This window comes from Juglans microcarpa x Juglans regia, chromosome 5S (genome assembly GCF_004785595.1).
Source record: "Juglans microcarpa x Juglans regia isolate MS1-56 chromosome 5S, Jm3101_v1.0, whole genome shotgun sequence".
Lineage (NCBI taxonomy): Eukaryota > Viridiplantae > Streptophyta > Magnoliopsida > Fagales > Juglandaceae > Juglans > Juglans microcarpa x Juglans regia.
In genome coordinates this window covers 29,688,591-29,712,871 of record NC_054603.1, presented here as the reverse complement: position 1 = coordinate 29,712,871, position 24,281 = coordinate 29,688,591, and the positions used below count along the sequence as shown (strand labels likewise).

General features: G+C 35.8%; 1 protein-coding gene across 1 annotated transcript; it reads left to right on the top strand.

Annotated features, from left to right (window-relative positions):
* Nucleotides 1-684: 684 nt before the first annotated feature.
* LOC121267290 lies at nt 685-2,321 on the top strand. The gene is made up of 3 exons (XM_041171136.1): nt 685-917; nt 1,126-1,455; nt 1,963-2,321. The coding sequence occupies exons 1-3, from the start codon at nt 851-853 to the stop codon at nt 2,319-2,321; spliced, it is 756 nt and encodes a 251-aa protein (XP_041027070.1). The 5' UTR covers nt 685-850.
* Nucleotides 2,322-24,281: the final 21,960 nt, after the last annotated feature.

Below are 24,281 nucleotides of genomic sequence, written 5' to 3'. Positions count from 1 at the left end.
TTGCCTTCAAAAAATTTATTTTTTATCACTCGAAAATGAGATGTATATTAATTAAAAATATATCCAACTAATTTGAAGGCGAGTGATATATATTCTTTTATGCTTTATTTTGTTGTTTGATGGTGTCTTTAATTTTTTTTTTTTGGGGCCAAGTTGGTATAGGACAGGGGTTGAGACAGTTTGAAGTTCGATCCTAGACTTTTTTACATGTTTGTGGCCCTTCCTTCGGATATCGGCCGAATCGATGCTACAAACTTACAAATGGGCAAATATATATATATAAATATATATATATATATTTAAAGACTTTTATAATGGTTGTGATAATTTAAAATCTATCATATCAACAAGTGTGATTAAAATTGAAAAACAAATGTAAAATAAAGAATAATATTTCTTAAAAAAAATTATAATGTTTGACGGCAAACAAAAACAGGAATGAGTGTATAATATAAAAGGTAAACAAACAGAAACTTAAAAATAGGAAGAAATCCCAAGGTGAGGTTTTCCCAAAGGAGTTTGCAGTTGGAATATGGTATATAATTAACCTCAAACCTCCAAATATAGGTATAAGTTAATTGTGATGGATTCACAAACAAGCAATGGAGCCTTCAAAGCCTATATATGACTTTAATTTCCTACATGTAGGCCATGGATTCCGCTTTAATTCATTGTATTGTCCGAGAAAGCCATCACCTATATAAGTAAAACCTCCTCCACTCACTTCATCTCACAAAACATTGGGTTTGTCTTGTCCCTTCAGTACATTCCATTCGTTAAAAGACTCCATATTTCCCTTTGGAGCCAGGGCACGTACGTACAGAAACCATCACACATTAATCGGCCAGCCATGGCTTTCTTATCCAAGCTGCCCTTGGTTCTTTTCGTCTCTTCTCTCTTCCTCCATGCTGCAATAGGTATGATCATTTCACACTCTTTGTCATGGTTACACTGAGTGATTTATTTGTTAAGGTTTGTGTATGTTTTGATTGTTGATCTATTGTTAAAACTAAATTCTCTTACAAATCAAATCATGTCATGTCATGTTGCACATTTTATACTTGAAAATGTAGTTTTTCTTTTTTAAACTGTGCGTGTGATATATGTTCATTTGTGTGTACGTAGCTGAGCTTGTTTGCGAGAATTTGCCAAACAATGTTTGTGCATTTTCAATATCATCATCGGGCAAAAGGTGTTTGCTGGAGACGTCTGTGGCTGGTGATCATGGAAAGGTGGAGTACCAATGCAAGACATCAGAAGTGTTGGTTAACGGCATCACTGAATACATTGAGACCGATAAATGTGTTGAAGCGTGTGGGGTTGATAGGAACACTATTGGAATCTCATCGGATGCCCTTCTTGATCCAAAAGCCACTGCCAAGCTTTGCTCTCCTTATTGTTACCAAATGTGCCCCAACATTGTCGATCTTTATTTCAATTTGGCTGCCGGGGAGGGTAAGACTAATATTTCCAAACTCACTTTTTAAAAACACAAAAGTGCAAATATACAATTGATGTGGAAGTTTGTTAGATCAGTTGGCATAAGAAACATATAATACTTTGAATTTTTTTTTTAAATAACCATGTTGGTTTTGATCATGGTAATTGTAGTACTGTGTTTACAAACCAACTTGTAACTCAGTAACACTAGATACAGTCTTAGGTTATGCAAAAAACCACCATTAAAAAAATAAATTTTTTTCATATAAGTGTGATTTATTCACTTTTTTCAAAGGGAATGAACGAGATTTACACATTCTAAAACTATAAATATAATTTCACATAAAACATATTATGTAGATTATGCAAGTCCTAATTGATTATTTGATTCTTACTTGTAACAGGAGCACTCATATTGATTTTCCCTTCAATTATAATTGCTGCATATATAATGTATTTCGTAAAAATGGTATGATATACTGACATGAAATTAATACATATATATATGCACTATATATGCAGGAGGATATTTGCCGGACCTATGTGAGAAACAACTCGCCAATCCTCACCGTTCCATGAGCGAGCTTTTGGGTTCTGGTGTGGCCCCTGGCCCTATTTCTGGCTCTCCATCTCGAAAATTATACGAGACTGAGCTTTTGGGTTCTGGTGTGGCCCCTGGCCCTGGCCCTATTTCTGGCTCTCCATCTGATGTGGCCCCTACCCCTGGCCCTATTTCCGGCTCTCCATCTCGAAAATTATACGAGATCGAGCTTTTGGGTTCTGGTGTGGCCCCTGCCCCTGGCCCTATTTCCGACTCTCCATCTCGAAAATTATACGAGACTGTTCCATTCTACGTTTCTGGAGCTGCAGCTCCCCAGTAATCATGTGACCATCTGCATGCATGGTTTTTGGAGTACTCCGTATTTTAAAAATTAGCTTAATTTAATGAGGGATTAATATTAGTAGAGTTGAGAGAAAATGTATCGGATCAATGAGGGATTGAAATTCGAGGGTCAATCCTTCTAGTATTGGTGTGGAGTAATACTATTATAAGGTCTCTACATCACACACTGTTTGCATAGTATAATTTGATTTGGAAGACAAATCTTAAAATTTAAATTTTACAAATCAAATTTTACTATTTAAGTAATGTGGATGATGTGCTCTACACACAAGTTTAAGAATAGAATAACTCAATGGAATGTACTGTTGACAACTATTATATGCTATTTTATTCAAAAGCATATATATATATATATATATATATATATATATATGCTCCTTTTAATTTTATAAGTTGAGATTAATGAATATTAATCATACGGCCTATTTATATAGTCTAGCTATATTATATTCTATATTTTTTTGGAATAAACTCTCGTGGCCTAGATTTACCAAACCCTACATTGGTGTGGAGTAATACTATTATAAGGTCTCTACATCACACACTGTTTGCATAGTATAATTTGATTTGGAAGACAAATCTTAAAATTTAAATTTTACAAATCAAATTTTACCATTTAAGTAATGTAGATGATGTGCTCTACACACCAGTTTAAGAATAGAATAACTCAATGGAATGTACTGTTGACAACTATTATATGCTATTTTATTCAAAAGCATATATGCTCCTTTTAATTTTATAGGTTGAGATTAATGAATATTAATCATACGGCCTATTTATATAGTCTAGCTATATTATATTCTATATTTTTTGGAATAAACTCTCGCGGCCTAGATTTACCAAACCCTACAGATATATGGTTATTCCTTCACACACACACACACACACATAAATAACTAGCAACGGTATAACGTGGAAAGCACGTTTCCCACATTTGCCTAGTTAGAAGAAAAAATAAAATTGCTTAAAATAATGTGTCCAAATTAACAACAAATAAAGTGTGATTCCTCACATGCCGCAAAGAATTTTGAGTAATTGAGTTAGTTGTTAGTTCACAATCAATAAGATTAAAAGAGTACATAAGATTGATTAGTAAATAGCCTAATGCATAGGAACACAAAACCTAATATAAGCAAGCATCTCTAGATTTCCATATTTCTATACTTTAACAGGAAGAGTTTGTTCCAACTACAGTATCTCCAAATTAACCATATTTGACGGTAGAGATCAATGCATGCATGTCATGTTACCTCCAACCATGCAGAAGATGTAGTGAGCTCGTATGAAGCAAATCCACCCTCTTTGTTTCTGCATTTTCAAGAATAAGAAAATATACTCAAATTAATTAAATTCTTTAATATTTTAGATTAAAAAGAGAATAGATTTCGATATGTATCAGATGGCATGCTTGAAAACAAGAGCGCTACCTGCAAATTAATGATTTTAATGTCTCATGATGACTGTAGTACTTATATTTACAGTGAAGTACTGAATCGTATCATTTAGACAATTAATAAGGATATATTTGAATTACTTTTACTGTTGAGTTATAATTTTTAAGCTAATGTTATTTTTGGCTTAAGAATGTTAGTTCTAAGGTAATTACCTACCTTCTCATGTACGATCTTATACAATCTAGCCATTGTCCGGAGTCGAGAAAGGCCATCCACCCTTTGAAATGTGGCAATGCCATAGTAATTAAAATCTCCAGTACTGTCTATCTTAACCTTCATATATGAGAGCACATATGAAGTTTGAAATTAATTAACCTTCATATATATATATATATATATATATACATCCATCCTTTCTCAACATCGTTGTTATAAAGATGGCAAGAGAATATACTTTCTAAAATTTGATCGCATCAACAAATAAATTATCTCACGATTAACAAAAATTCAACCGCATTACTCGATGACCCAGGGAGCACTAAAAAAATATAGTCTTTTATTCTTATATTGCTCTCACGTTCTTAATCTAGCACATACTACAAATCAAGTTTGTCACCATAAAATAAACCATCAACATCTTTTTCTAATTGCTGAAATGAAGACTTAGAAGGAATAGGGGATTTAGATGATCACAAAAAGCAAGCCACCCTTGAATTAATGAGCCTCCAGAGAAATTCATTTGTGGATCAATAACTTGTCTCCTTTTATCTCTTTTTCTCCATTTTTAGTCATAAGTTGTATATCAATTGATCTAGAAACGAAGTAAGAATTTTGCAACAACATCCACCAAAATAGAAATATTTTACGTATTTAAAATTTGATGCCATTTCATCAAAGGTAGAGGAATCAAAATGAGAAACTCCCCTGCAGAAAAAGAACGTCCATTCCTTCTCAAAATCTTGATTCTCACTTCTTAAGTTCTATGAAGAAATTATAAGCCGAACAATCTTGAAATATATATTTTACAGGTTTGTGAAAGTTGGGTCACAATCAAAACAAGAACTCAATTGTATCAGGTAGTGTCGGTTTTTACAACCTCTTCTACTATGTCCCACCTTTCTTGAATACCCCTTGAATTCCATCATGGGCTTTATAAACTTTATAACATTTTTTTTATATATATGGCTTGTCCCTAACATATGACCATACACTTTTACCTATCAAAAAAAATATGAACCATACACTAAAACCGTAGTTTTGTGACCTTCTAATAAGAGAAGTATATCAGAGAAAAAATATATTGATCTCCCCTACCCCTCTTATAGACTATATTTCAACTTCTCTTACCAAAAAAAAAAAATCATTTTTCCAAGGTGCTTAAACCATTCTCACAAAACTCAAGCACAAGATTTAAACTAAATTTGCATATTAGAATTGTTTGGCCAACAATAAACTATTCAGGGTATTCGCTTAAGTAACAGGATATTGCAATGTGATTATGAGACTTGAGTAGTTCTAATTGGTATTAAAAAATTCTACAAGAATGTAAAGGTGAGGAAGAAACAAAATAGAAATAGTTGCATTGTAGAAGGCTTTCAGCGCTTCTCTATCCTACAATTCATGAAAATCAAGGTTGCTATGAATGATGCTTGCTACTTAGTGGTCGACTGGAGTTGCATAAAATTAAAATAGAATCATTACCACCACAATAAATACTACCACCACACTCAAATAACGCATAACCAAGTTTTTAACAATGAAGCATTGCACAATGTACAACTACCATTCTTGGTGGCGTGGGTAGCAGCCGATAGATTGGAGAGACGGAGAAACAAAGAGGGTGAGAGAAGGACGTTGGGGGCTAGATCTCACAGTGGAGCTCGCTGTGTGGGTGATGTCGGCACTATCTGTGGTGGTTCTAGGCAGAATCGGAGGCTGGATTTGCCCTAGACAACGGTAGGCAGCTTGATGGGCCTTCCTTACTATGAGGTCATGGCGGGAGAGGGAAACACAGGGGAGATAGAGAGAGAGCTGCTGCTACTTGAAGGATGGCTGAGCGACGACTGATGACAGTAATCGATGCAAGGCAGAGAGAGAGAAAAGACAGAGGGTCTTAGTCGAGAGAGAGAACTGGGGAGGGAGAGAGCCGACAATGAGAGAGAGAGAGGATTTATGTGTGGTCTGAAATTCTTCAAAACTAGAGGGAAAATATTGTAATAAGACCAAGCAAGACAGGGGGCATATATGAAAAAAAATGAAAAAAATTGTCAAACACGAATTACTATTCATTCCTATTAATCTCAGATAGCCACTTTTAAGATATAAGAGATATATATATATATACATATATTATTCACGTTATTCTTATGCATGCGTACAAATTATATATAAGAGAAATGTTATAGATATAAAGAGATCTCACAAAAATAAATTTATAAACTAATATGATTTCATATGATACATTAAATTTATTTTTACAATAAAATTAGTTTTATTTACAATATAACGTACTAAATCAAACCACGTTAGTTTGTAAATTTATTTTTATATAATTTCTTTGTTGTTAAAGCATTTTTCTATAAATAATTATTGTATAAGAGGTAATTAAGATCGAGTTGTTGTCATTTTGATAATAGTACGCGGTACGTCGGTATTGCTTTTCTTAATTACTAGGCTAGGATATTATATAAATGAACGTAATTTATTAATTTGCTTTAATCTATATATTAAACAATCGTTAAAATTAGATGTCGATCTGCAATGTCCAACGTTCTTCGCCGCAATATTCATGAGTATCTTTCATTCTATAAATCTAGCCGCTGTTACCTTTCCATTCTTGAAAGACCCTATTAAGATTAAATCGGTTTGTAAAACATGCTTAATAAAAGACTTACATGGTATAATTTGATTTGCAACCGGAATGAGCTGCCATGGCCATGAAAATTAGATGTTTACATTAACAAACGTTCATCGTCCATGTAGCGTCATGGTTCGGTTTGTAATCGTTACAAATTTCACATCATTTTAAAATTGGAAAACTATATTTTGTAAATCGTAGGGTTTAATGAAAGACACATGATCTGATTGATCCGTACCATTAACATAGCGTAATCTACTTTATATATAAGAAAATATTTTATAAATCACATCTTATCATATCAAAACTACGAAATTTACACCAATCAATATTGTATACTTAACACATCGGTATCCTATTCTTTTTCACGGTAGACTATAAGAAGCATGCATGCATGGGATGTTTGCTGAACATTAATACTCTCTCAAATGCTTCACACTCTTGGCATTTTTTTTGTCTTAATTTCATTTTTTGACAATGGATCACATTGAGTCATTGGAGATCAACAAAGAAGGAAAAGTTAAAGCATTGTCCCAAAAGCTTCGTTGGATATCTAAGATCTGAGATTAAAAAAGAAAGAAAGAAAATTCAATATCCATGCCAGTCAACTTAGATTCTTCCTTTACAACTTTTTGAGAATTCAAAAGTCTCCATCTGGGAATCTTTCATTTGTTTTAAGTTTGTTCGATTTTTTTTTTTTTTTTAATAATTTAGGAGGGGCTCTAATGATATTTAGATGCGGAGGTGATCGTTGTTATGGCCGGGCGCTCTGTTGGCCACAAATCATTTATATGTGCAAAATATACAATGAAGTTCTAGATGAGGTTAAAGGAAGAGATCTAGATGACATTTTCGAAAGAAGAATTCTATTCGTCATTTTTTTCGTTATAATCTTCTCAACATTTCTTAATGTATCATGCATTAAATAATTGGTCCACAAATAGAATATATCAAATAGTCTCAAATAATATTTTAGTACCACATCATGAAATGGTGAGAGGATAATGATAAATGGAAGAGGACTGCTACGTCCAGTTCCAAGGATTCTCACACCCCTCATCGATTCACTGAACATGTAATTCTTTTTTAAACCTTTCTTAAACCTCTTAAACATTTAAAAAAAATTACAAAGTCATTAAAAAACACTTCTTTAACCAATAAGTTAAATAAAAAAAATACAATCAGTACCCACTTTTGGTGGGTACTCTCGGTAGGACTAGGCTTTTCCTAAAAGAAATGGTGAATATTATTACTATAAAAAATTCTATTATCAAGTTAGTGTGTAGAGTACTCTAGATAAACTTACATGGTATAATTTGATTTTGAAGATAAATTTTAAAATTTAAATCTTACAAATCAAATTTTACCATTTAAGTGATATAGATGGTGTGCTTTACATACCGGATTGAGAATATAATAACTCTATTATTATTATTATTTTTGAAATTGGTGATAATATCGTGCTTCTCATAATTGACTGAAAGTTGGGTGAGGTGTCAACCTCCTATTAAGGGGTTGTTTGAAATGAGAGAGTTTCTCAACTCATTTCATCTAATCATTACAACTTTCTCAAATTTTCACACAAAATACAATAGACAATTCAACTTTTTCAAATATCAAAATACAAATAATATTTAAAAATAATATTCTAATAATATTTTATTCAACTTTTAACTTTCATATCAATTCATATTATTTCATTTCACTATTCAAATTAAATGATATTCGGACTTTAAGGTTTTCTCTCATGGAGGAATTGCCTTGCAACTAGGACGTACTTGTCAAGATTTGCATGAATCACATTGTTGATGCCTAAAAAATCACACAACAGGTTGATAAGGAGAAAGAGTCATTCCCGACCCGCTATGAAGATTCGGGCCACGATCGGTGTGGTCTGGAGCCCCCAACTGTGGTCTGGTGTGACTGTACGGTGTCGGTGCCTACGTTCATGATGGTGAAAGGAAAACAAGTGCAGATAAAATAAAGAGAAAGGGACACAAGAGTTTACATGGTTCGGCACATTGCCTACGTCCATGAGGTGTTTGGGAAGGGGAAATCCATTATAATATGTTTGTTTTACAGTCTCTCATTGCCTTTTATTTCTCACTATACAATGGAGATTTTAAATATATTTGCTGGAGAAGATGTTCTCGCCGCAGCTCCCCTTTGAGAGATTGAAGAAGTTGCTAAAGATGATGTCTCGGTTGTTGTTTGGCTGTCCCCTTTTATCTAATCCCTCTTTCCGTGTGTCTGTCTGTAAGGCATGGACACATTTTTCTTTGTGTGTCTGACCTCCTCTTCCTTTTCCATTTTTTCCTGACACTGTCCACCTTTACCTCTTGACACACTCATTTCCCTTGCCCCCTCTTGTCTCCCTATTCTTCTAATCTCTTCTTTTATTTTCTAGTGATGACCATTTGGTGGGTTGTGCCGGATTGTCTGGACTTGGGATATTTTGTCCCTTACACATGCTGAAGGAGTAACAATGGAGTTAATCACAACGCTAAGATATCCAATTTAAAACTTCTTGTCAATCAATGTGTTTGAATAAATTGGGTCAAAATGATAGTATGTACGTTACACGAAACACTTTGCCGAAGCTTCACGGTATAGTATAGTCATAGAAATACTATACTATATTTGTCTTCACACTAGCTGTGAAAATGACCTCACTGATCTAAACATATCTCCATGATGTATATGCGTAGATTGGAACAGTAGTGAATTCGTCTTCATTAAATTCACAAGGAAACTTCATATATACGTAGAAAGAAAAAACTATATGATTTTAAGGCACTATAACAAATTTTACTTTTGGGGACGAAATTTGTTAAGGACGAATTAAATTTTGTCCCTAAAAGTAAATATTGGAGACAAAATTTAACAAAACTTGGTTGAGTTTCTAAATTAGTTCGAACGGATAAATATTGAACTAGATATTTTATGATGAATAAAATCATTTCAAAAGTGCAAAACCATTCGAACGGAAAAAAAAATAGATTCAGATAGGGAATTAATTCCTGTTCGAACAATATATAATTTGTTCGAATAATAATGTTGGCTTGAAATTAATTTATTTTTCCCAAGGAAAGTTCATAACCGTTCGAACTTACATTTATTTGTTTGAACGGAAGCAATTTGGTGGGAAAATGTGGCAGGAAGGTTGCTGGACCGTTCGAACTAAAAAAATATCATTCGAACTAGTTCGAACACCACATTTATTCATTCGAACAACTAGTTTGGTTGGAAATTATATATATATTTTTATCATCATTAATTTGTGTATATATTTTTTCCATTAAAGTAATAAATATTTTTTCCATTAATTTGTTATCATTTTCAAAATATAAAAAATGTGTATATATTATATATTATGATTTACGGTGGGTTAAAATATTTATAAATTCATAAATTAATTTTATGTAATTAATTTCAAAATATTATAATGATTTCTTTTATGTTAAATTTATATAAATATAACTTTAAAGATAATATTATTTTATATTATCATGAATGGAAAATAAAATGAAAAAAAAACATGGTAGCAAACACTAAAAATAAAAATCATACATTAATTACATCCCAAATATATAATGTTCAATACAACATAAAAAAGTAAAATAATAACTAAAACGATCTATTTGCTAAGTAGATCAAAATCCTCTTGTAACATTTTAATGCGTCTATCCAGATCCTTAAGTTTCTCCATGATGGGCTCAATGAACTCTACAAACAGAGCTCGTACCTGATCCAAAGTAGCCACAACAAGCTGTCTCTCAACACTAGCAGTACTACTAGAAGCTGGATCGGTCGGCATGCCACTATGTTGTACTGCTACAGTCTTCCGCAAGTGCCACTTGCTCTTGCTGAATGTGATCTTGTTAAGGGGCCCCATCTATGGCGGCCTTTGCTTAGTCCCTTGAATTGTAACCCCCGATCGGAGTCGGAGGTTAGATATCAACAGTGTAAATGGTAGACTACCTCCACTAGAATAACGTGACTCCGATCGAATGCAGAGGAAGAAATACAATGCTAGATCAATCGGCTTCCCTGTGCTATCCGCAATAAAAATCTGGTTCGCTCGATCCCAAAATTAGTCTAGTGGTTTTTTGGATCGATGTTATACCTAACAATCAAATTAAGCATTCTGAAAAATGCTATACAGTCAGCCTGTCGAATCACCTTGTTGCTATCATATGGAGGAGCCGAAAGGTCTCGCACTAGCTGACGGACCTGATCGTCTTTGAAACGATCATAGGTAGATCCTCGTCCTCACTATCATCTGAACTAGCATCTGGCTCTACATTCGGCGCTAGCGATGAGGATGTGGTTGATGTGTCCGAATCAGATGGTGCAGCCGCTGTTCCTTGTGTAGCCGTTGCAGCTGCTGTAGGATATGCACCGTCCACGTGCGAAATATCAAGGAAGTCAGTAATAATGTGGGGAGAGAAAGTAATACTCACTCCCGGACTACTAAGGTGTAGCACAGAGCATCAACGTCATGCTCTCCCATGGCACAGTAAAACTCACCGACCATCTCTGAATATGCAGTCCCCCTTTGCTGACAGATCAGTGTCCATCCTTGGTCGGTGATGATGGAGTGCATGCTCCATCCCACCTATGCAAGATCGTAGAAGTCATCCAGAATGATCTCCCGCTCAATAAGTATTGGCCTCGTATTGTGAGCATGAGCTGCTCTGCTACTTTGACCGGTCTGATCTCTCCCACGTTTTCTTTCGCTGGTTGCCATTAGTATACTGTTTAACCATAAGGAAAGTAAGAATATAATTAAAACAATTGTGTAATTATATTATTGAAGAAGTATACTATATTGAACTGAATTGAAAGAACTCGTTCGAATAAAACATATTTTGTTTGAACTAACCATCATTAATGTAACTTCATAGTTCGAACTAGGAAAGTCTCTATTTGAATGGAATGTTCTGTTCATTCGAACAGGAAATTTGTGTTCATTTGATCGCATTTAATTTGTTCAAACAGAAAAATATTTGTTTGGCAATTGAGCGTTCGAACGACTCCGAGTCCGTTTGAATGGGAATACGCCAAACAGCCATGGCTGAGTCAACTCAGTCCCAAATGAAAAAAAATTAGATTATTGAGAATCCTTGGTTTTAATCGGTAGAAATAATTAATGAGTAAAGCCCTATCATTTCTACTGATTATTTTGGTGTTAGGTGGCTAGAAAACACCAAAATAGGGTTGGATTGATTCAAAATCTGACCCACTCAAACACAACCCATTCGAAAAAAAAAAAAAAAAATAGAATAGGAGAAATGACCCATACCTCTTAAAAGTTCAAATATTGGCTTGCCACGATGGATTTCGTGGCAGAGTTTGTTGCAGAGGAGTGATGGGCTACGGTGGGAGGATGTTCGAACTGATTTGTGTAAATGACAATCTATTCGAAATGGGTATATAATGTTGGTGAAATAAAAAAATCGGTTCAAACGGTTATTATATGCTAAAATTTTGTTTGAATAGACATGATATTCATTCGAACAGTTATTATACTAATATATTTCTAATTATATTTCTAATACTAATATTTCAAAGTCCACAAGTAAAAAAATAATACTAATATTAGTATTATAATACTTATATTTGTAATATACTTATTCTATTACCTATAACATACTAAGTCTATAGTGATACTTGGTATATTATAGAATATACTTAGTATATTAATGATATACTTATACTATTCTATACTTATATAGAATACTTACTATATTACTATTATAATGCTTCTATTTAATATACTTATACTATTATTTATAACATACTAAGTACTTAGTATATATTATAAACACTTATAATATGTTTAGTATAATACTTAGTATTATTTATAAGTAACTTACAAGTATATTTGATAGTGACACTTAGTATATTATAGAATATACTTAGTATATTAATAGTATCTTCTACTACTATATATATTATAAGTATATTATACAGTGATACTTAGTATAGTACTTAGTATATTATTTGTAATATACTTATACTATTCTATACTTATATAGAATCCTTACTATATAGAATACTTATACTATTCAAGACGTTGATGGGAATGTTCATGAAACAACTAGACGACAGGAAGGGCGTGTGGATAGAGGAACTTCCCTCTGTCTTGTGGCCGTACTGGCTCATAGTAAAGATGCCAACAGGAGAAACTCCTTTCACCCTTACTTACGGCCACGAGGTAATGTTGCCAGTGGAAATCGGGATCTCCACCTACAGAGTTCAGCACTTGGAGCAAGACTACAATGACAAACGGCTAGAAGAACCGCTTGATTTGCTGGTGGAAGTCAGGTTGGAGGTAGAGGTAAGGCTGTCGCCAACAAATGGAAGGCCGAGCGATGTTTCAACAAACGAGTGCATCCGAGACCATTCAAAGTCGGAGACCTCGTACTCAAAGAAATAGGAACAACAACGCGAGACTAGGGAAAGCTGGGCCCTCGATGGGAAGGCCCCTACGTAGTCACCGCCACCAATCGCTCGAGCTCTTATAGACTCCGGGACTCCTAAGGAAAAGAGCTGCCGCACCCTTGGAATTCTCAACACCTATGAAAATTTTATTACTAAAGCTAGCTTAATTATTGTAAATTTATGTTTTATGCATGCACGACAAATTCTAATAGAAGAGGTGTTGTGTTTCAATGTTGAGTTTCAGGAACATAATAGAATCTCCATCAACGTAATCTCCATCAACATAACCTCCCTGTTGGACACCAAAGGGACGAGTCCCGCTAAAGGCTGCTCTATCCCTCCTGCGAAGGAGTGTAGGTCGGCCCTTGGCCACCTGAAGATAAAGACTTACCTTCCTCCTGAGTGTTAGCCCCGAGGCTACCCAAAAAACTTACCTCAACCTCCGCCACGACAAAGTGTGCGATCAGCGCCAACCTAACCCAAACTTACCATTTCCTGCAATGTCAATGGGTGGGAGCGGGTCTGGTCCCTATCTACCCGAACAACCTATCTCCCCACGAAGGATGATAGGTGAGCAGGAGGCTCAATCTCCTCATCTGGGAAAGTGGGACTAGCTTCCCTAACAGCCAAAAAACTTACCCTAACCCCCATCGTGGTGAAGGAGCGGACATGCCACATCGTTGTCCGAATTACCTTCCCTGCAAGGTACCAAAGTGATGAGTGTAATGCCAAAGGCTGCTTTATTCCTCCCACAACAGAGTGCGGGTCAGTTCTCAGCTATCCAAAGGGAAAGACTTACCTTCCCCGTAAGCGTCAATAGTCGGGAGCTAGTCCAATAGCAGACTGCCTGAAAAACTTACCTCTTCGCTAACTAAGGAGACAAGTTGAGCTAGAGGCTGCCTTGTCTCCCTACTGTGGAGAGCGGGGCCAGCCCCACAATTACCAGAATAACTTACCCCGACCTCCGCTACGACAAAAAGTGGGTTCGGCGCTAGTCTGACCTAAAACTTAGCCTTCCCTGCAATGTCAACGGGTAAGAGCGGGTCTAGTAGCAGACTACTCGAACAACCTACCTCTTGTGGGAACCAAAGAGACAGGTTGAGCGAGAGGCTACCCAAATACTTACCTCGACCCCTATAGCCCCTAAGGAGCAGATCAACCACATCGCTATCCGAATTACCTCATTAGGGGGCAAAGGGGCTGTTTGGCTTGAGGCATTCGAACCCTCCTAGACAGAGTACGGGTAGTGCTCAGCAACTTGAAGATGAAGTCTTACCTTCCTCGTAAATGTCAATAGATAGGAGCGGGACCAGTTACAGACTGCCCAAACGATCTACCTCCCCACGGACCAAGGAGACAGGTCGAGCCAGAGGTCACCTTGTCTCCCCACTACAGAGAGCGGGACCAGTCCAATGGCTACCAGACTAACTTACCTCGACCTCCGCTAAGATGAAGTGTGAGATCAGAGCCAACTTGACCTAAACTTACATTTCCCTGCGATATGCAAGAGAGGCTCCAGTAGTAGACTGCCTGAACAACCTACCTCCCCATGGACCAAGGAGACAGGTCGAGCTAGAGACCACCTTGTCTCCCCGCAGTGGAGAGCGAGTCTAGCCCTAAGGCTGTCTGAAAACTTATCCTAACCCCCATCACGGTGAAGGAGTGGACTAGCCACATCGCTGTCCGAATTACGTCATCGGGGGACAAAGGGGCTATTTGGCTTGAGGCATTTCAATCCCTCCTCAATGGAGTGCTTGCTGAGTCTTTCAACTGCCCGAATGATGCAACAAGGAATCCAGACATCAACAACATGATAAAAAGCGACAAGCACATCGCGTCATAGGCCAAAGGGCCCAAGTTTGTGAAATCTAACTCCTACGAAGATCAGGATAAAGTTATGATAACCTACTTATTTTTCAATCAGGAATTAAATATGCAATGTCAACGAGCGGGAGCAGGTCCAGTCCAAAACTGCCCAAACAACCTACTTCCCTACGAAGCAAAGAGACGGGTCGAGTTAGATCTCGCCTTGTCTCCTCGCAGTGGAGAGTGGGACTAGCCCCACGATTACCCGAATAACCTACCCCAGCCTCCATTATACAAAGAGTAGCCCATATTTTTTAATTCGAGTTCACGACCACGGTGCTACTTGGAGGGACATAAAGGTGGGTTAGCAAAATGCTTCCCGACTTCTCCCCCCAAGGAGACAATTGGAGTCTCCCTGATGTGGTTTAACGCTTCAGGGGGATCTCCATCCCCTCCAAGTAGACGGAAGAGGACGAAGGCCGACATACGCTGATGACACTTTTCTTTTTAGTTAGTTACATACCAAAATAAAGCATGGCAGCGCAAAATGGAAGAACAAAAGGACTAGGTGGGGTAAAATGCATCTGAGATATTGATGGAAAAAAGAATAAAATTGCTCAAAGAAAAAGTGGAGAGACATCAGCCTCTTCAACGATATTGCTAGAAGCACTAAGAGGATATGGTGGCAATCCCTCTGCTCGACGTGGAACCCACAATTCCCTGGGTTAAAACCCCCAACCCGGCCGTAAAAAAAAAAAAAAAAAGAAGAAGAAAGAAAGGAGAGACCCTGAAAGCGAATGGCCACATGAGATAAACATAAAGCAAAAACGGATAATGCTATTGACAACATGAAGCCATAAGCTTATAATGGACAAGTTACAACGTGAAGCGAGAAGTTACAACATGAATCTGCAAGCTTATAATGGACAAATTACAATGTGAAGCGGCAAGTTACGATCTTACAATGACATACAACATAAGTCAACTAGATCCAACAGAAAGTCATGGAGGCACAACCAAATCAAATCCTGATCATATCATATTTTAGTAGAAGTGGCAGATAGGGATCTCTATCATTACAACTTGCCAATAACTCCAGAGGTTACTTCGAAGAAAATCAACAAGGGATGTAATGAGACAACTAATTGGGTCGTACGGAAAACCCCCCAAGATGCCCCAAGAATCACCCACTTGCTATGGAGAGGTGCGAGAAACTGTTAGAGGGGGTGAAGACAGGAGGGCGAGATGAGGATAGGAGGATAATTTCGGAGTTTAAGACGAAGCATCCATTCCTGGAGTGTGCGAAAATGAAGGTTGAAAGCGAGGTTGAGCTTTGGAAGATGAGGTTTGAAACTAGGACCTCAAACAGTAGAGAAGAGCAAGACCCGTTAGAGGAGCTAGTTGAATTGCAGCCTAGGAGAATCAACCATCAGCGGGCGGGATTATGTCTGATAGAGTTACCCCTAAGGGCGTTTGGAATTAGATCTGTCCCAAGGAGAGCAGCCCGTTCCAAGGACACTTCATCCAAGGGAAGCTCCCGCACACTCAGAGCCCTCAGATTGCATTGGGATTTCGGAGGATATGAGTCTTCATCCTTTCCGTGCCATCAGTATAACCGAAGTGCCAAGTATCATCGTGGACACCTTGGACATACAACAACTCCTTCCGCAGACCCCGAATGGTAGCATCACGGGCCTCCAAAGGGCACCTAGCTTCGGCTTGATTGATCTCCAGGTCCCTTCTCCATTTCCTCTTATCTTCCAAGGCCTTTCTCTTGTCTGTCAGAGACTGGGAAACGTTCTCGTACTCCCTAACAACCAATTGTACAACCAAGCTTCAGAGTCTTGCTGCTTGTGCAGTTCCAAGTTCTCAGCCCGTAGCCGTTCAAGCTCCTGCTAGTAGTTTTTGAAGGATCTTTGTAGTCCATCCCTCTCTCCAGAGGCAAGCATTGCTGATAAGTGTGATTTTTATTACTTTTTTATTTATGAAAAGTATCAGTTTTCCTTCAATTCTATTGATTTTGTTTTATTTCTATATATTTTTCTTTATTTTCTTGAATTTGAAGGAATGAAAAGATTTAGTGCGAAATGAGAGCATTTTGGTACAAAAGAAGAGACTACAGATCCAGACCAATGAGAGGCGATGAGATCTGAAGAGAGCCGAGGAGATATAGGCGAGGAGACCCGATGGCGACAAGGTTCCCGGTAGTTAGATTGGGTGACCAGTCTAAATGACCAACTTAAAAGAACAATCTAAATGACATCATGGAAAGAACTAGCAAAGGGGTTTGAGTGTAATTTTGATCAAGAAAAAGAGAAAGAAATCACAGAAGGAATCCACAAGAAGTCCAAGTTCGAAATGCATTAGGAAACAGTCTGGACATACTTTAGTGTTTTGATCATAACTTTCTACTCACATATCCGATTGATACAATTATTGATGGGTTGGAAATATATCTTACAGGGCTACAACTTTGTTTCTAATAAGGATTTCCAAATGCTAACTCCTGAGGTGCGTACAAGGCTGCTAATATTAGTCCTAAAAGTTAGGTGATTGTTTAGGCAGGAATCATGAAATCGTTAGGATTTCTTTTCTACTCTATATAAACACATCATTAGCACAAAATTAAGCGGGGAAGAGCTTGAGTTTTAGAGTCCAATATAGTCCAGAGTCCAGTTTAGTTTTTATTTTTTAAACTTCTTTCAAGGAGGTAGATCTAGAGAGAGGCAAAAGTCGTATGCTTCGTCAACCGACTCCAACGAAGAGCACTAATTCTATTCTTTTTCTTTTTAGTTTCATTATAAACTAATTTTACTTTGTAGAGCTTTTATATAGTCTAGTTTTGAACACACAATTTATACTCTAAGTTATTTTATTTTCAATATTTTCATAATTGAGTGTTTATTCCTTGTTCATAATGCTTGTAATTTTCTAACTAATTATTATTCGATCTATTGAATCACAATGAGACCGATATAAATGCTCATATTTACATACTTGTATATGTTCTCTATTTACTGAGTTGTTGATAACTTGTCCCTTATTTCCACAATATTTTTTAGATAATTTGGATATTTTAGCTGATGATCAAGATTATGAAGTATAGATGAGATGATTTAAGTATAGTGGATTAAACATAGAAAGTTTCTATGAGTATTGATGAGTTTTATTAAGAAATTTTTTTGTGTGACTACAAGAAAAAGACCTATTGCGGCGATTTTTGCCTGTTGGAAATAAAATCGCCGCAATAGGTCTTTAATTGCAGTGAATTGTGAGTCGCCACATAGTTCTAACATCAACTTTACTAAATGTTTTATTGCAGCGATTTTTACTCCTATTGCGGCAAAATACTCACCGCAAAAACTTTTAATTGCAGCGAATTTTGAGTCACTGCACAGTTATCTTATTGCAGTGATTTTTAAGTCCTATTACGGCAAAAGTAGTCGCCGCACTATGTGGTAAACTTGTTGGGACAAAATAGAAATCACTGCAATGTGTTTTAATTTTAATGTGGCACGCACCAAAACGCACTAATTTTCTTTCCCCCCTTTTTTTGATTTTGCCCCATACAGTACTCGCATATCCCGATTCCCCTTTCTTCCCCAAATTAGTCTTAACCATATTTTGTTCTTACTGCAAATTAATTCAAACCCACCCTTTTCTCCAGCGTCTTCTCCTTTGCTTATTTGCTCAGTCTCTTTCTCTTTCTCTTCTCTCTCTCTTTCTCTCACCCTGAAATAGAGGAATCAGTGTCACCCAGAGAAGATTTTAATGTCGCACCTCTAGCTCTGAAAATGCCCTCCCCATTCTGCCTCTCTTTTCAAGACTGTCTTTGCTCGGAGCAATTTGTTTGCTTGGAAGAAACTCCCAAAAGAAAGAGTAGAGGAGAACAATCTCTAGTGATGCCCTTGTAATTCACTCACCACATTTTAGTTGCCTCTGTTTCCCAGATTTGCTTACAAACCCTTTTTTTTTTTTAATTTATTTCCATTCTTGTGTCCTTCTGCTTGTTCCATTTGAGTTGAAGCTAAGAGTAAAGAAGATTTTGTGAAGATCCAGGTACTCTTCCACTCGATAATTGTACCATTTTATCTACTTTCTTGTTCTTTTCCTTCAAAGGCATTCTTCAGTGTGAAAGAGGAAAAAAGCTCTCATATTTCTTTCTATATTTTTCATTGAATACCCATCCTATAAAATGTGTGCTTGTTTTGTTAACAGGCTTGGTATTTGATTCCATTTTAGCAGCATTTACCTTGGCTTTATGTTTTTATTTTTGGCTTGCTTGTGCATGCAGAAACCTATTCTCAAAGTAGATAATTCCTTGTCATGGATGTAAGCGGAAAGTGAAGAAAATCTTGCAAAACATTGATGGTACTAAATTCTGAATATACTTGTAATGTTTCTCTCTATTATATAATGAGACATATATATAAACTGTTCAACATTTGAAAGGTCCACAATGGATGTTTCAATAACTTTCTATTAACTTATGATTTCATCCTTGAAATTCTAATATTGATGTTAATGATTTTTTTTATTAGAAACTCATACCTAGGCAATTAGAAAGACAATGCTTCAAATAATGTTCTAAAAAGTTGGACATGAGATATGATTCCATCAAGTTTGAAAGAAGTTTAAAGATACTGTACTTAGGTTCCTAGTGGTAACTTGGGTAAGATCAGTTTGTGTTGAAGAGTGAAGAGAGATTGAGGATTCAAGCTGTTTGCATAAAAGCCACACTGATATTAGAGGATGATATTTGCTATTATTCTCATTTTCTCATAGTGAGCTATTACAATCTGTTTTCATATTTATAGATATCTTCTAATATCTGACTCAATCTACTCCACTCATTGCATGACATCTGGCCAATATTTCTTCATTCTATCACAAGCCAATATTTTAGAATAGACATATTGGTCCTGAAAATGCTCAAGTGGGTTGAATGTCTTTTCTAACTTGTGTTGAGTCGTTGCAGCTGAATGTGCTGCCTAAATAGTTTGGAATTTATATTGTGTGGTTTTGTGCATTATGTTCTATATTTCCTAGATTTTTCTTTCATGCCAAGTTGATGATTTTGCCTTTACTGTTGGGTTAGTTTCACTTAGTTTCTACTCCTGTCATTGATTGAGTTCCTGTGTTTTATTAATTTCTTTTATCTCCCATAGGATATAAATCTGAAACCATTTATGTAATTTATTGGCTTGGAAACTCAATCAATACTTCAATACAAAGCCTTACAATATACACTACTAATGCTTTAGCATGGGCTTGAATTTCTTGGGGATAATTGGTTATAAAGTCTAACTTGCGAGATTTCAATGTGATTATTGTTTGCTAATTAACTGGAAGAGAAATGCACATATGTAGATGTAAGCATATGGAGCAACTTGCGCACACTTACCCATGTTCTGATCTAATTGTAAAGGAAGTTTTAAAACAACATCATTTACCTTTGGAGGGTTGTTCACACTTGTTTTTCTTATCCTAATTTTCAAAATCTTTTTCTTTTTATTTTCTACTTAGGTGTTTCTAATGTCTTCATGTCTATTGGATATTGCACCCCTTTGATTTCTACAAATATCTCAATAACTTTATAAAAAAAAAAAAGTATCTCAAAACTTAGTGAAGAAATTTTGTTCATTCATTATTTCATAGTAATGAGTTTGCATGTACATTAATTAGCTCTTTCCTATAGTTTTATTGATTTCAAGTCTGAACTGTTTGTGATGATATTTACTGCCAGCGTTCATTTTAGGTTGCAGGTGGTGCAACATACTGTGCGGTTGCATCTCTTCGACTAATGGGATTCATTGGAGAAGATCTTTTGTCCAATAGTTCGGCATCTTCTATTGTAAATGTGCCATTGCTGCGATATTGCAAGTATTGCTTTCCCGATATAGCCGCAAGATTTGCAGATATATGTCCATTAATAAAACACTTTTTAGTTTGGAGAAGCTGCAATATATGTCCTCTTTGTTGGTTATTTCTTTGGTTGCAGAAACTGTTGCCATTATGTTGAGATATCAATGCTGTCTTATTTTGTTATTAGTCTATGCTACAAAGTTGTCTTCTGTAGTAATGTTAGTACTTTGTTTCTTTAATTTTTTTATTTTTTATAAACAAGGATATCATATTAATGTTAGTACTTTAACCAGCTTAATTTTTCTAGAGATATAGGAATTAAGATCTAAAACTCACAGGCTATCACCTTGAATACCATCGAGATAAAAGTTGTATGGTGACTGTGTGCAGCAGAATAGTGAGGTAGAATCACAGATTCTGGAGGAACTACTTAGATGGTGATCCATAAAAGTTCCAATATTTATCTTTATGTTTGACACTATTTAATGAGTGGCTAGTTTTGCATAAATTTAATTGGGATTTTTTAATAGGTTTTAATGGGGATTTTGGAATAATATTCTGATTTCTTGGCTTCTATGTAGGGGCGAAGGGGTTTCCCTTTTTGCTTTCATATGGTCATTAGTACATATCTCAGACAACTCAAAACCACTACCACCAAATTCTAATTAATGTATAGTTTTGCCTTTTTGTTTAACCTGAAGTGATGCTTCTGCTTCTAGCTTTCACTTGGATCATGCTGCATCCCTACCATATTTTTTGGAAAAGGTATCTTGCTTACTTCGTGAATTAACATAAGTTGTGTGTTGTCATTTCTTTCCCTGCTGACAACTAATTTATTGGAACTTTGTTCAGCTTGTGTTTTGTGCATTCTACTAGCCCTTGTGACTGCATGCACTACAAACTTCATCTGTTATGTGGTTATGTTTTAGTGCAGTGATGTTTTAGTGCAGAGGCACTTAATCTTTTGTTTGTCTTCTTCAATTTTTTTAATCTTTATTTGCAGCATTTAATATAATTATAGCGAATAAAACAAGCTTGTTGGCTGAACATTGCCTTCTCATACTCATGTACATGTAAATTAAATAGGGGGGCACATAGAAGAGAGAGATATTAGAGATTTGGAAAAGAAATTGGATAATTAATGTATATGACAGAGATTTGACTTGGGAACATAATTTGGTTAGTCATTAGTGGAGTTTTAGGTTCTTTTATTTCCACTGACCCAGATGATAAAGAAATGATTAGAGATCATAAGGGTGGTAGCCAGGAAACATAACAACTGAAAACAAACTATTTGTTGCTAAATGTGTTTTGGTTTTGTTGGAGATTGTATGTCACCCAAAACATAATCAAGGACAGATCTAAGCTCTGTTGTCTTGCTTTTCTGCTTTGCCTACCCCCTTCCCCACACACCCAAAAGAAAAAAAAAATGTATTTGCAAAAGGGGGAGGACATAAATGGCTAAACATCTGGTCAACATGTTTGATTCCTTGTTTGTCTCTCTAGCATAGCAAATTTTGTTATGTTCTTTGGTATGTCCTATATATTTCAGAAGAGATAGTGGCCCTCTCCTCCTCTCTTTGTCCTTAATTATAGTCATGGTCATGCTGCATGCTAACATGATTAACATAGATTTTGCGGCGACACTTATCGAGTTTTTATCATGCTACTGTCTCTCCATTTAATGTCATATTGTTCTTAGTCTATGTTCCTCTTTTTAATACAAAGATAATTTTGGTTATTAGCCTTGTTCTGGGATTAGGATTATCAACATCTTATATATATATATATATATATATATATATATGCCAACATGTCTATATATATGAGAGAGAGCTCAAGTAGTACTGCATGTGGCTGTCAATGTTTTAGGAATATATAGTTATCAATATGTTTTCTATATAATATTCAAGTACAAAACTGTGCTAATTAATGTATGAAGAGTTATATATAATTTGAAAAATGGAAAAGTTTTATCAGATGGTTATAAGTAGTTATAAAAAAAAAACATGGCCTAATCTTACACTTTTCTTACTTGCAGGTAGAACCTGATTTTGCTGATAGGTAGAGCTCTACATGTGGTTCATGCCTTCAAATGCTCTACATGTGTTTAACATATAGGTGATTTTAGTGCAATGATGTTTAACATGTAGGTGATTTTAGTGCAGTGATAGGTAGAGCTCTACATGTGGTTCATGCCATCTGTTATGTGGTTTTGTTCTAGTGCAGTGACATTTTAGTGCAAAAGACAGTTGTGGTTCTTTTTTTTGTGCATCTGAGTTGTGAGTCTTTTTAGTGCATCTGTGTTGTGGGTCTGTTTTGTGCATATGAGTTGTGGTTTTGGGTTGGTGTGTTTATTATTTTGGTGTTGTTTAAAATACACTACTATATAATATTGATGGCTCCTCACCTTCTGTTGTGAGGAATTTAAGGTGATTAGCTTACCTTTTAGGTAGTTTAAGATTCACGTGGAATATGGATGCAAAGTAATGTGTTTCATTCACATAATACTTTGCTATAAATTTTTTGTTTTAGTTCATCTGTTTTATGTGGATTAAATCCACATTGATGATACTATAAAAAGATATCATAGGGATAATAATACTTTGCTTGATGGTTAGGAATACTAGTGAAACGTTTAACTAGTTTTATTTATATATGTTTTTAAAAAAGGATTATTTGCGGCGACTTCAAGTTGCCGCAAAACTACTATTTATCGTTGGAAATCTCTTTTTGCGACGATTATCATATGTCGCAAAGAAGTTGCGTTGAACATGGTATCGTTGGGAAATCTCCTATTGTGGCCATTTTGGGGATTGGACGAGAAAAGGATCTCACTGTTAGTGGTGAATATTAAACCTATTGAGAGGAAAATTTCCGCCACAATTAACTTTTTCCAACGATGCAAGAGTGGATTTGTACAGCTAATTGCGGAGATTATAGAGGTAATTGCGGCGACCAATAATCGCTAGAAAAGGATAACTAATTGCGATGAATTTTGACATTCACTGATTTTAAGAAAAAAAAAAAAAAACAAACAATTTCAACGAACATGCGTTGAATGAAATTGCGATGAAAAAAAGTATTTCCGATGATTTTCTATGGTGGTAGTTAATAAATTTGGCGCTGGAAAAAGTCTTTTTTCTTTTTTCATGTATTGATAACTTGGCATTTTGGGATAAATTGAGGAAATTAGTTTGAATCAAAATTTTTATATGAGATTGGGAATTTGGAGTCTATAAATATATTTTTAGAATCTGAGTTTAAGTGATAAGGAGTAACTCTCTAGCCCCTGAAGGACCAGGCATTACCCCCAAGGTTGCCCTTTTCCAACTGCTTTCTACTTCGTTTTTGCAGGCCCAGTTCCGAAGACCTAAGTTGTTGAAGTTTAGCACAAAGACGTACGAAACAAGACATTATCAATAGTGTTTTTAGTTTTTTTTTGGCCAAGTTGGTATAGGACGGGTTGAGACAGTTTGAAGTTCAATCCTGGACTTTTTTTTTTTTTAATCTTTTTATAGGAAACAGGCATTTCATTAATAGAATAAAGTTTACAAACATTCATCAA

Excerpts from the sequence above, each read along its gene's own strand:
- LOC121267290 (XM_041171136.1), top strand. The coding sequence starts at position 851 with ATGGCTTTCTTATCCAAGCTGCCCTTGGTTCTTTTCGTCTCTTCTCTC. Across the intron at positions 918-1,125 it reads CTTCCTCCATGCTGCAATAG|CTGAGCTTGTTTGCGAGAAT; the intron begins GTATGATCATTT and ends GTGTGTACGTAG. Across the intron at positions 1,456-1,962 it reads CAATTTGGCTGCCGGGGAGG|GAGGATATTTGCCGGACCTA; the intron begins GTAAGACTAATA and ends CTATATATGCAG.